This window comes from Alligator mississippiensis, chromosome 12 (assembly GCF_030867095.1).
Source record: "Alligator mississippiensis isolate rAllMis1 chromosome 12, rAllMis1, whole genome shotgun sequence".
Taxonomy (NCBI): Eukaryota; Metazoa; Chordata; order Crocodylia; family Alligatoridae; genus Alligator; species Alligator mississippiensis.
Window position 1 is genome coordinate 14706110 of NC_081835.1, and position 13822 is coordinate 14719931.

The window sequence follows — 13822 nt, forward strand, 5'->3', positions numbered from 1 at the left end:
CACAGTTAAAAAAAAAAAAAAAAATAGGAGAAGCCACAAAAGGAGTATTTATGCAAGGTCCCGATTCAACAGCTGTGGAGAACATGGTCCCCAGCTATTCTGTGGCTGTTAAAGCCACTAGAGGAAAACAGAGAGACTTCAAAGTGGCCAGGAGGAGGCTTCTGCATACATCAAGCATCCTTCCAGCCAGTGCAGAGCTTGTATAAGAAACTTGCCTTTTAAATCCCCAGCAGAGGATGGATTCAAGGGAATAGCCATAGCACCTTGCAATCCAGCTTTCCTCTGCTACACCGCATCCACAAGGAAAGCAGGATGCCACTTACACCGCTCCATGGTGATGGACAGACAGCATCTTGGACAGTCCCATGTCATGGCAAGCACAAAGGCAACACAAAGTCACCTTTACTCCAACCCCTCTCTCCCCAAGTAAACGATGTTCAAACCCTCTAGCCAAAGGAGCACATACAGCTTGGAAACATGAGGCAAAAATCCTCCCAATGGGCCTTATCTCTAACCTGGGGGGCTGTTGTATCTAAGTGAAGAGACAGTTTTGCTTTCCACAGCCCACCCTATCAGGCCTTTATCTGCTGCCACAAGGGTGGTCAAAATGGGTGCACGTGGACATCCAGTACACTCAGCACAAGACCGTGATGATCAGTTTGCAACACACAAGGAAAAACACATAGAGAAACACATCTGCACAAGGAACACAAAGAAAAATACATCGCTCCTCTCTCTTTATGCCTTTAGTCACATTGTCCCCTTTCATCATCTCCCTCCAAGATGCGGATGTTTTACTTCACATCACCTTGACTAGGGTAGAGATGCTTGACTTGTCTCTGTAGAGGAGAACTGCATGTTAGCTGCCCCGAAATGCCTGCCAATGAGACTGTGAAATGCAGCTGATCGCTAAGAACTGGAACGAAGCTTTGTATGCCGCTCAGTTGCAAAGGGAGGAGTGAAGTGGAGTGACGATCTCGGGACAATCTCTCCAGGTGCTTTCCCTTTAAAAGGAGCGTGGGTGGGGGTAGGGACAGGGACAACATTTGGCTGCAGCAGGTAGAATACCAGTATCACGGCCCTTTGCTCTATCTCCTTGCATCCTGTTTAGCAAGCTCAGAACCCAATCCTCGGCTGATTTAGATTAATGCAAGACCGCTGAAATCAATGGTGCTCTGCTGAGGTGCTCCAGCAGAGGAACCAACCCACAGCTCATGTACTAAATCCTATCTGCTAAGTGTTTTATTGAGCATCTTTTGAATAAGGAGGGAAAGCAAAGAACCGGAAGGTAAAAGATGGTTGACTCACAGATGCTAGTCTGTGTTTATAGAGACCTTTGTAATGGTCTGACCGAACAGACAGCAGCTTCCCCTCCCCACCCCTTCAGCAATGTTAAGGAAGATACATTTGCAAGGGGTTTCCTTCCGAGCTACTGATTTTTCTGGAAACCAAGAACCATTTGTCCCTGGCAAAATATGTAGCAGAGTGACAGCTTTGGCCTAAAGCGTGCCTTTTTATAAACCCAGCTCTTCACATGGCTGCTGGGATCTGAACACAATCCTAAGGGACATGTGCTGAAGTTGATCCTGACCTTTGAGCTCCCCCGTGGCCTTAGGCCTTGCTTTTGGTGCTCCCTAACAATCTGCTGCTGCAAGGCCGTGAAGTAAACATGTCATTTGCTTTTCAGCCATCAGGCTCACTTTAGCACAAAATACATGGCAGAGGATATTTTGAGCTACATGGCTACTGCAGACCAGAACAGTTTGAGATCTGAGGCTGGGCCCTCCTTCCTTGAGCCAAGCTGTAGGAGCACCTCTCCACGGGAGCTCGAGAAGGCTCAGGTTCTGGAGGACTGCAGCAGGAAGGGGGAGAGCTGCTCCAGGGCATCATCTCCCATCCACTCCACCCAAAACCAGCTGTCTAAGGAGGCTTCCAACAAACTGTTGAGGGCCCCCTGACTTACACTGGTTCCCCCAGAATAGTAGGTAACATCCCACCCACTGCCTATTGGACCCTGGGAACACAATGGGAATCAATGGGGGGAAACACCTCATGGCCACACAGAGGTATAGGGTCTCTTGAATTTTGGCCATGGCCTTACCTCCCCGTTCCAGCCCAAATGGAATAGAAGCAAGAGACCTCCTGCATCACTGGGTCTGGGGCCTCTTAGACTGCATGGGCACACCCAGACAAGCACGCACGTGCGGTCTGCAGCACTACAGATCCATCTGCAGCACTGCAAGCCACATATGCTGTACATACTAATGTGCAGCACAGCAGGGGGGTTTTGACACTGGGAGATCCCCCAAAAAAGCGGGGCAGTGCATGTGGCAGTAGTGTACACCAAATGAAACCACAGCCTAGCCAGCTGGAGCCACACTCCAACTATCAACCAGGCTCCACGCACCTGACTCACTGCTGCTGCAGCCCTAGGAGGCTCCCAGGACAGGCTGCTGGGGCCAGCCCAGATGCTGGCACCAGCCTCCCTTACCCCATCCAGGGCAACCTGCCATGTGCCAGGTTGCGTGCGCACAGGCATTCCCCAGGGACAAGTAGCAGCAGCACAACTATGTACCACCGTTATCTGTCCTCAGGGAAACGCGCATGCGCTCATCTGGACATGCCTCATGAGTCCATGTTCTCCGATTATCCTTACCTCACATGCAGCAAAAGCCATCTAGACAGCAATCTGGCCCATAACAATGATGTTTGGCCAATCAACATCTATACAGTCCTGGACATTTCTGTTGTTCTCTGTAATAGCCAAAGACAACCAACTCTTTAAACTGAACCTTTCCTACAACACCAAAGCTCCTTTAAAATCCTACTCTACCATACAACCAACTCTTTTCAAAAAAATTCTATGACGTTAGAGGGAGAAGGATAGCATCTTTCATGTGGGCAGAAAGAACATGAACTGAAGGAGGAGCAGAAAAACAGCTTTTGTTTGAACAAGATATAAATCAAGTGATAACCAATACCTGCTGGCAATCAGAGCCTCCTGACAAAATTAAAGGAAAAAAGAGTTCAGCTCAATTGATATCCTCTTAATTTAGTTTTAAAGTGGTCAAAAGGTCTTTTTAAGTTTCAACCGATCATCAGAGCCACAGAAGTCTTCTAAACCATCAGAGAAAAGGATGATCCTGGGAATCACCCACGAACCCTGAAGTTAGAAGAACTTGCACCGACTCCCAAAGAGTCAGGATTTCGTCTCAGGTCACCATCCCTAGCTCTGCCATTGATTCCAGTATAACTTTGGACACATCACTTAGTCTCCCAGTGCCAGCTCCAAAGCTGAGTATTAAAAGAACCCAATTGTGGTTTGGGGCAGTAGCTACAAAGAACAATATCATTTCAGAGGGGAAAAAAAAACAGCACACTCAAAAGGAGCACGAAACCACAAAAGGAAAAAAAAACAGAATAAAAACAAAACAACTTTGCACAAACCCCAGCGAACAAAACACAGAGTTTTCCACAGCTGCGGTTGTCAGAAAAAACCTTGGGTGTTTAGCTTGGAAGACGTTAGGCACAAACATATGACCTTTCTTCCAGCCAAGCGTAAACGTAGCCTCTAAATGAGCTCCAAATGCCTTATCAAAGTCTCCCAGAAACGTGCCGTCTCCGTGATTTATAATTCCAGAAGAATGGGAGGAGTAGCAAGAGGAGTCTTGAGCCCCTTTCGACCCTGTGTTATTTCACAAAGCCTATAACTCAATAGGGATTTGGACCACATGCGTTTGCAACTGCAACTTCCTAATGACAAAACCACAGAATCCACACAAAGCAGACCCCTTTTGTGCTACACGACATAGGCAAAATAAAAGCCATGGGAGCTTTATCTCAGCCTTTCCTCCTCGCTCTACCCCAGAGTCCTCCCCTACTTGTTGTGGGGTGCACAGAGGGGTACCTAAATGAAACAAGCCCTGTACTTTGGTCCAAAAGTGACAGTTACATGACAGATTTCCTTGCGCCGAGAGAAACCCAAACACAACTTCATTGTATTACCATAACAGCAGAGCTTAACCATGAAACCACAGCCTGAGCTGTAATGTAAGTACCACTGGAGTTTTGTCAGGAGGCTGGGAAATAGTCACCTAACCTAGTTACATCTGTGCCCAATCAACAACTTTCCAAACAACTATTTATTAGCTATGTTTGTTCATCAATACAGGCTACACTACTCAATGGTGAACCCCATCCAAAGCCCGCTGGAGTCTTTCTACTGACCTCAGCTCAGGCGGAGAACGCAGAAATTACATGTGAGCCCCAGGGAGCCCCACGCGATGGAGCTAGCGGACCCCATGTCCCCACTGGCCCAGGTTCCACACTCCTGCCATCCCGTCCTGGTCAGGGCCATCCCGCAAGCAAGGGTGGGAGTGAGTGGGGCTCAGCCCCATGCGAGCACAGCAGGGACAGCCCAGGACCAGGCCAGATACAGTGAACTGGTAGGCACCTGCCAGAAGGCCAGATGAAATCACCAGGTGGGCCAGATCTGGCCCACAGACTGTATTTTGCCCACCCCTGCATTATTCCAAAATTCTCCTAGCACACCAAGGAGCTCTTCATGGCACACCAGCTGAAAAGCACTGCCCGAGGTCACCATAGGAAGTCTCCAGCTCCCACTCCCCAGCCCCCACATCAGGCTTGCTAATTGCCAGAACTATTTTCTTGAAGCAAGGTCTTTTTTCTCCCTCACCATAATTTACTCTCGCTTGCTCTTGAAACAGCATTGGATACTGTCCGATAGCATCAGATGAAGTGAGCTGTGGTTCACAGAAGCTTATGCATTTCTGATTCAGTTAATCCATAAAGTGTACCTCTACCTCACCTGAAGTGATGACTGATTATTGAGAGGAAGCCAATCAAGAGGAAGAAAACCAGGGATTGCTGGAAAAGTGTCGTGCATGGCTTTTCACATCAATGCTCCCAGCCAGGACTGCCCATATGTGAAAGTCCCTTCAAAACTTCGTAAGAGTTAACACGAACAGCACTTTATAGCGTTATTCTTTCCAGACTGATAATGTTCATATTGCTGAAACCACTGCTATTATAAGTTTGCTGCACAGGCAATATTTCCCATTATCTCCCATCTGAGGCTGTGCAGTCCAGGCAAAAAGATCAGCTAAGGTTTAAAAGTCCCACAGTTTCCTTAATGCTCTCTTATTTTGGATGGTGGCTACCTAGAGCAATCTATTCTCCAATCTACAGTCCTCTCACGCCTTCTCCACAGTATTTGGAACAAAGTCATGTTGTCCCTGTCTTAAGCTATTGTGTCATAAAGAAAAGCTGCCACAGCTGTGTCCCTAGGATCTTTCTGCAAATAAGTTAATTAGCTGCAATGGAGGGAGAAAAAATATGTTCCACTGTTCATTAGTTATTTAACAACACAAGTTGTGTTTTCCAATATTAATAACATGTTCTAGATAAAGGCCACTGCCAACATTGCTGTCCATAAATGGTATTGTTTGCTGCCATTAGCTAGAGTGCTTCAGTCTTCTAAACAGCTTGTTATTAAGACTGACTCCACAAGGGACTTAAATAGAGGCTTAGCATTAACACAGCGCCTAAGTCCCAGTAAAGCCAGACTCAAACATGGGCTTAAGTGATCTGATCCCCAAACCTGTTCTCAATGGCAATCCCTAGGTTCACTTCAAGTTAGAGCAACAGATGCAAAAATACCCCATCATTCTTGGGTATGAGGGCATGCCACAGAGCAAATCCACCCTGCTGAGTTATCCCACAAGTGTACTGCTATCAAACCTGTTTTTACAGCTCACTTAAGGGACAACCAAAAATCAGTTCCTGAACTGAGCTTGTGCAAACTGGAACTCCACCCACTGGGGATGATCTCTTTGGGGAGAAGGTTCCTTAATGAGGCAGGTCCCTTGTCCAGGTTTCATTATAGTTTGTGAAACAAGCCTGCCTCCTCCTGGTCAATTATTTTATAACAGGGAGGTTAATTCAAAGCAACACGGAACAGCACCTTCTCCACGGATTTATGTCCTTTCATCCACTTAAGCACGTACTGGCCAGAATGTAGGACCAGAATGGGATCGCAGTGAAATCCTAAATCTGCTGAAGTCAATGGAAGCTCTGCCATTTCACAAGGGCCAGGATTTCACACCATGCTTTTCAGGAGCTGCATTAATTTCAGACCTCGACACATTTTAAAAGCTCAGACAGACTGAATTCTGGGTTGTGTCCCTCATGTCTTGCTTTTGTCACCTTGGATGGATTCATCCAGTTGGTGGGTTAATGTTTGCTCAGTTCTCACTTCATTTTGTTTGCTTTGCACCTATCACACTGTTTCCAAAAGGATTCAGCTACAGTTAAATGAACCTGTAAAATGAAGATTTTTAGTAGACGTTTCCAAGAAAAAGAATTAATTTTATTATTGAGGCCTCTTTATAAAAAGAATAGAATAAAGCAATCATTCAGCTTCGGAATAAAACTGCTGTGCAGTAATTTATGACCAGGAAACAGAAAGGAGCTGAGGGGATCAGCAGGATTGCTTATATTTTCCTAAGCATGACAAACTTTAATACTGCTTCCTAGAAAACATCATCAATCCTTAAGCCCAAGTGGAAATGATAAACCAACTCCTGCTGGCTAAAGAGTGGGAACAATACAAGGGTTTTTGCTGACCTCCCCATGAAAGCCTACTTGAAAAGCAGCGCCTCTGGTCACGATTTTATTTGGCACCAAAAAGACATTGGCAGTGAGGGAACTGCCGCAATGGATTTAATTAGGAAAAAGAACATCAACGGGAGGAAAGTAATAAAAAATAAAAAATCACGTGCTGACAGTCAGATTCAGCCATCATCAGCTGTGCACGCACCACAGGCAGGCCGAAGAACTCACATGGAAAGGGTCAGGCAAGTTAGGACTGAGCTTAAACAGTGCCACTCCAGAGCAACTCCACTGGCCCAAAGAACAGACACTGGTAACATCTAAAAGTGGTCATGGACACGAGGCCTAAAGGCAGGACAAGGGAAAGCCTTGGAGTAGGAGCATTATGAGGACAGCAAACATCATGCTGCATCTAGTCCAAAACACCCTTTGTTGCATGAGTGACAGAATCAGATATTGTAATCTATAGCCTGGTCCTCAATCCATAGCAGAGGAAAGATCTCCATTGTAGGACAAGGTTACTAAATTCTTCTCCGTCCCAGTCAAACCCAATTAAAGATAAAAGATCTCTAATAACTAAAAAGGATTGAAAAAAAAGACAGTAATCGTAACATATGAAAAGGATCCTCCACAAGTAATTGTAACACTTAATTGACATTTTGTTCTGTGTATAATGTATTACATTGCCTTTGTTCCTGATTACTGTAATCCTCGTTACACCGGTTAGACACGAGGAGAAGCAGCATATTACTTACTGTGTAGAGTTCATTGGTGACCTTCAAGAGTTCTTCATGCATCTGTAAGCCAATTTCCTTACTCTGGAACAAAAAAAAAAAAAAAAAAAAAGACATGAAAAGGAAGCTGCAATTCTGCTTTGTTCAACATAATCAGGTTTTTCTTAACAGAGGGCAGCACAGTTTGGAGGAAAACATTCAATGAGCCACTTCACCAGGTCCTGTGCTTCTATTACATAGCGCCTTCCTCAGCCCTGAGTGTCAGGGGTGGTCTGAAAGCTTTGTGCTTTGTTGCTGGGAAATTCTACCTGCATAGCCAACCGTGCTGACCACCCGATTACCTAACAAGGGTGGATCCTTCAGTAGCACAGAGACTTACATACCACAGCCGGGGCAGGATGCGTGCCCAGGAGTAGGGAGCCTACTGATAGGCTGCCGTCATATTGGTCCCCTAGGGCTTTCAGTAGATGACAAGATTGCCTTTGGTTTCATCTCCATTACCCAGAGGGAAGCAGAATTCTTGCAGTCAATCCAATCCAAAATTAGGAAAGGCACAAGGCTCTTCAGCACAGGCCTCCCTCCCTCCACGCTTAACACAGCTGTGAGCTCCTAGCCACAGCCCACAATGCAGGGCAAACAGTCAGCATTTGGCCCGCTTGACACCATCCACGTGGTAGAGCAACAGCGTGAGCATCACAGCCACGTCACTAGCAAAATCAAGCCAAATGTCAGATAAGCACACTGAATGCCAAGGAGTTCTGTTAGGTTATTCATAGAGCTTCAGCATAACTAAGGGGTTCTGGGATGATTATTTCCTCTCACATAGCAACCTCTCTTTTCATCCTCCTCTCTCAAAGCCTTGCTGGGTGTATTTACTAACTGCATTCCCCTCCATGGATTGCCACCTTGATGGGGTGGAGAGATTTGCATGTACCAATGACCCCAAGAGCAACACTGTCAGATGTCTTGTACTCCTGGTTGCCCATGATGGTAAGATCGAAGGGGAGGTATCAGACAAAGAGCAGGCCAACACAACAAAGACCTCAACAGTGGAGCAGGCAGATGAAGAAGGCATACTTCTCAACGGCTGCAAAGGCAGATGAAGGCTGCAGTGGAAGAGTAACCCCAGTCATCTTGGCTCTCATTGCCCCTGGACACAGGTTTCTCCTCCGCCAAGAGCCTCACAGTTGCCAATGCGCAACGGCCTCCTCACGTAAAACAAGTCACATGCAGGGCATGCAGGATTCTCCCACTGGATCCAACATCTACCACTAACTGTAACACCACCATCCTTATACTTATTACTTGTCTTACCGAAGTGTCACCTAAGGATTCCAACTGAGATCCAGCAGTAGCATAATGCGGGGTGGGCAACCGGCCCCACAATCAGGGGTGAGTGACTGGGGCACAAGAAAGGCAGCCCCTGCCACCGCAGCCAGCCCACCCCTGCCACCCAGAGCACAAACACTGGTAGTTATACTGCAGAGAGCAAGATCGTGTTAGGCCAGGCCCCATGTAAAAAATACATACTATATCACAGATGGGCTGAGATGACCACAGGGACCACAAAAGCAATAGGGAGAAGCTCAAATTTTACACAACAGACAGCAGAATAAGATTAGGCAGATGATGGGGGAGGATGGAGGCTATAACATTACCCTCATCCTAGTAGCATTAGTGAGGTTGATGGCTTTTACCTACTTACTGATCACGGATATCATGGAGGCAGTGAACCTTTGGGAAAGTATCAAATGAGAATAGTGGGGCAGTTTGGTAGCTGAGCAGGGACGACATTTCACAAAGAAAGGGACAGCATAAAAAAGGCACTCAAATGACTAAGATTGGGAGGGAAGAAGGGAAGATGATCTATTTTTCTTCTTTTACCAAGCCACGCCAAGGCCTGAAGCATTGTGTAATAAGATACATTTGTTCCAAACCCTGCCGTTGCTTGCATCCAAGTGAATCCTGGTAAATCCCTAACAGATGCATTCACACCCATCCCACAGGGAACAAGAATGCAGCAACTTCTTAATGCCACTGATATCTCGCTGCATTTTTCACATTGCTTTCATGCTTGCAGTGTTCTCTCTTTCCTTTTCTCAGCTTACAACGGAGCAAGTGAATTTTGGCAGCGCAAATGGTTTCTGGGAATGTCTTTTTAAATACATTTTGCTCCTTCCCAAATTTGCCCTCTCCTGGTTCCATTCATTGCTATGTTCCGGCACCCAAAAACTGTACATTTTAATTTTGGATATTATTTTAGAACTGGAATTGCCCTGTGGCCTGGGGGATGCCTCAGGGGCCTTATTTACAACACTTCTACAAATCCTGTCTAATATCCTTCCTGCTTTAAAAATTGAAGTGACACCATCCACTGGGCTGCCAATCCACATCTGGGCCCTGTTTTTCTCATTTATAAACCCTAAAACCAAAATACAGATGTTCTCCGCTTTCACACTGCCTAGGATAATGGCACTTGGCAGGTCAAAAACTGAACCTGGACTCCTATTTCTATTTATTTAAGAATATCCCTGTTCATCCAAAAGCCATAAATATACACCGGAGCAACAATATTTCAGTGCTGTCACACCCATGATGTACCTCTCACTTATTGCACGTCTAATTTTAGACTTACCTTTGCCCCTGTATCATTCAAACCCAAGTTCAGACACCCTGGTGAGGAGCACGCTAGAAAATGTCTGAATAATGACAGAAAAAGATCTGGCCCTGAAAACTTCTGAGCGTGCTCAACACCCATTAAGCTCCACAGGAGATGAGGGTATGCAAGAACCAGCGAGAGGCACTCAGCACCATACAGGAAAGTCCTAGATGCAATTGCTTCCCACTGAAAACATACAAATCAGGAACCTGACGTTACAAAAAATATTCTTTCACTAATAGCACTCATTCCACTCAACCATGAGCTCTTTGGATCTAATATTTTCCCCATTATCAGGGCAGGTAGAAGGATGGTAGGGTCTGCTGGATGGATGGAACAGCATTTTCTATTTTGGATTTATCTAGCACTTCTCAGAAACATTCTCAGAGCTCCAGCTGGCTACATTAAATTCCTCATTTCTGTAGCTTTGCTGTCCATGGGTAAACCACTGCTGCATTCTCCCTGGAATTGGTGGCATGTTAATGCAGATGAATGAATGCCAATATATCAGTTGCGACTGCCGCATACCCTTTACGATACACAGATTGCTTAATCTATGACCAAAAGGAGGCCAACCCTAGGGAGAATGCAGTATCTGCAATGTAGCAATGCTGTGCCAAAGGATATCGAAAACCATTGAAACTACAGAGAGAAGCCTCTCAAACCACCTGCAAAAGTTTTGTTTCCGGCTCAATTGAGAGAGCAGAGTGCAATGTGCAGGCTCCCAGGAACCACCTGCTGGGTACCCATTCAATGCGTTTCTGGGAGGTCCCCTAATCAACTAATGATCCCACGCAAGCTGCTTAGCTTACCAGGCTTACATCTATAGTTGAATGTCCCTACTTCTCAAGGACTACAGGACTGGAAGAGGACCTTCTGGGCCACCGAGTTAGGGCTCTTGCTACCAAAGGCTACTGCACCATATTATCCCTTATCCAGTATCAAGCTCCATCTTAAGTCTGTTGCATTATGGGATCACATTTGCCTTCTCACACTCAGACCTCACTGGTGGCTCGGCCATCCAGTGTCCATTAATAGTCTTGAGCCTTTCTCCTCTTCAGTTGCTCCATCTGAGAAATTCCCATTATATAGCTCTACGTATTAATCCCTAGGTGCATTTCTTTTTTTCTTACGCCATCTCTCATCCAATTCTACCTGTAAGATATTCGAACTCTCCCCCACACACCCCATATTGACCATCTCTCTCATCACAGCAAATACCACTAGCCTGTTCTGCATTTTGTGCCAAAATTATTATTAAAAATATGATAGAAGATTGGTTCCAAGAACAATCCTTGAAAAACTCCACTAATAAGCACCTTACAGCCTGACTTCCTATTTCTGCACAGGTTCTTTAGCCAGATCCTTACCCTCCATAAACTCTTAAGTTAATTCTCATCTTCTCAACACACACATATGTGTGCTTAACAAATAACGTCCCATATGGCACTGTATCAAATATTTTGCTGAAGTCTAAACAGATTATATCTATCACATTTTCTTTGTCTAGAAAATCAGCATTCAAAAGTAAGACTTCAGGGACTTCCATTTTGCCTTACTTTCCATTTTCTTTTTACCTTCATGTCTAAAATTACATTTCCTTCAGCATTTGTTCAAAAGCCTTGCACACTTTTGAAGAACAGACCAACAGACTGGTAGTTTTCTGGATCATTTTCTTCTCTCAGTATAAAAGTACTAGGTTTGATATTTTGCAGAATGGTGGTAGGCATGATTCAATAGATTTATTAAAAATCCCAGCTGCCAGACTACCAATTTCATCTGCCAGGTCTTTCAATATTCTGGGATTGTCAAAGCGCCCAATTTGTGTTGTCAAAGTCTTTGAGTTGTGTTTTCATGTCGGATGCAGCAATTTACAATTGTACATGCCCATTCATATTCACCATCCTACCACTGCCCCATTTTCTACATCCTCCTCCTTACCCTTCACCATCTCATTCTGAGTGGACCTCATTCTCATTGGGAAGGAGTCAAAATACTTCTCCAAATCACATTACAATAAAGAAGTAACTACCGCTACAGATAATCAAGGTTTCTATTTTCACTGCATCACTAGAAAGGCATTAGAGTGCTTAGGGAAGACAGTCCATTATGAATTTAAAGTTTTGTGGGTATTTTTCCTTGGCATCTTTTCCTTCCTTACTGCTGAAATCATTTAATCTATTTTTGTCCTCTGCCAGGCAACAAGATGCAAATTTTAATCATGATCTAATCTCCTAGTTCCCACAACATGAATGTGATATTTCACAGGAGAGACCATTTCTTAGGGAACTGCCAATCACTTATGATTGGCTGCAAACCAAGTCAATTCCTACTCAGAAATCCAGTGGTTGGATGCTGCTGCAGATGTGTATGCATTGCCTTCCTGTTTCCCTTGTAATTATACCCCAAATCTCTCTGTGGGCTCTTCTCAGACTTGAAGTACTCATTATAATTTGAAGACAGGTTTAAAGTAAGTATAGACCCCCCAAAATGACAGCAATTACTTTCAGATTTCCTCAGACAGCCCCATATATTTTTATGCATTCAGTCAGCTTAAGTAATATCCCAAAGGTTGACTGGTTGGGTGGCTTTAACCAAAGATACCCACATCACACAAGTGGGCTCTAATTAAAAGTTGACTGGGTAGCCTGCCTATATCTAAAGTTTAAGTTTAAATTATTAGAAATTAGAATTTCATATGGAAGGTGCAGGAGAAAAGCTGGTAAACAAGAGCGTCTTCCATTAACAGCATGGCATTTGCCTCTGAAAGAAGATCAGAAGTTTTACACAAGATAAGATTTTCAAGTGGCTAGCGCTTTGTGGTGCCCACTGTTGTGTGTCCAGGTTGACATGCCCTCGAGAGGCCAGATCTTCAGAAAATGCTAGGTAATTCCTGCCTTCCAAAACTCAGGCTCCTTGAGGCGTTTCAAGCTGGGCCCGCAAAAACTGAGGCAATCGCAATTTCCAACCACTCTTGAAAATCTTAACAGTAATCTGCCATTAGCTGAACAAAGTAACGAACAGCTTCATTTAATTCACATGCACACAACAGTGCCATCCAGTATTTCAGTTATTCACCTTTTCCCATGCTAATTACTGACCGAAACCAGATCCAAACCCTCTTCGACCCTGAGGGAGTTCAGATGCTGAGCTGAACTGCAGAGCTGACCTCTCTTCCATGCGAGCCAAACCAAAACCCCAGAACTAACCCATTCCCAAATTACATGGGAGAAGATGGGCTTGTGGAAAAGGCACTGGATTCAGTCCTTGCCTCAGCCTCAGACTTCCCGCGTGACTGTGGGTAAATCAGGGAAGCCACAATTGTCGAACCAGGTTGCCTAAATTAGGCTCTTAAATCCAGCTAAATGTAAGTGGCTTGATTTTCTGCAATGCTGCTTCCCCACAAAGTGCACTGAAGTCCTCAGAGCTTCAGGTGTGCATCATGTCTGAACCCCAAGTGGCACGCCACCTTGACATTTTCTGGATCCCAGCAATTACTGTCAGTGGCTATTTTAATTTAAACAGTGTTCTCTCAATCCCCTTTTCATCCATTTCCACCCCTGGGGAGCGTGGCCCGTTCTGCACAACACCACCTGGAGAATCCCCAGAGCCAGGGTGCATCTGGCAAACGGGATCGGGGGGCCGCTGTTCTCAAAGATGACAGCGTAGCTCTTCATGCTGTTGGATCCTTTCCCAGATGCAGGTACAAGAGAAGCTGACAGACTCCCAGACCTCTTCAGAGTTTGCCCTCTCTGTTCTAAACAGAAAGATTGCATATATACACACACACACATGTATA

The 13822-nt window shown here is 45.1% G+C and overlaps 1 protein-coding gene across 4 annotated transcripts in view; it reads right to left on the reverse strand.

Moving 5' to 3' along the window:
- SRGAP3 (SLIT-ROBO Rho GTPase activating protein 3) overlaps positions 1-13822 on the reverse strand; it is a 208683-nt gene that overhangs the window by 57443 nt on the left and 137418 nt on the right. For all 4 annotated transcript variants that reach the window (XM_019499705.2, XM_019499704.2, XM_059715992.1 and 1 more), the window contains exon 4: positions 7386-7448. In XM_019499705.2, coding sequence (XP_019355250.1) covers positions 7386-7448 — 63 coding nt within the window. The remainder of the gene's footprint in view (positions 1-7385; positions 7449-13822) is intronic.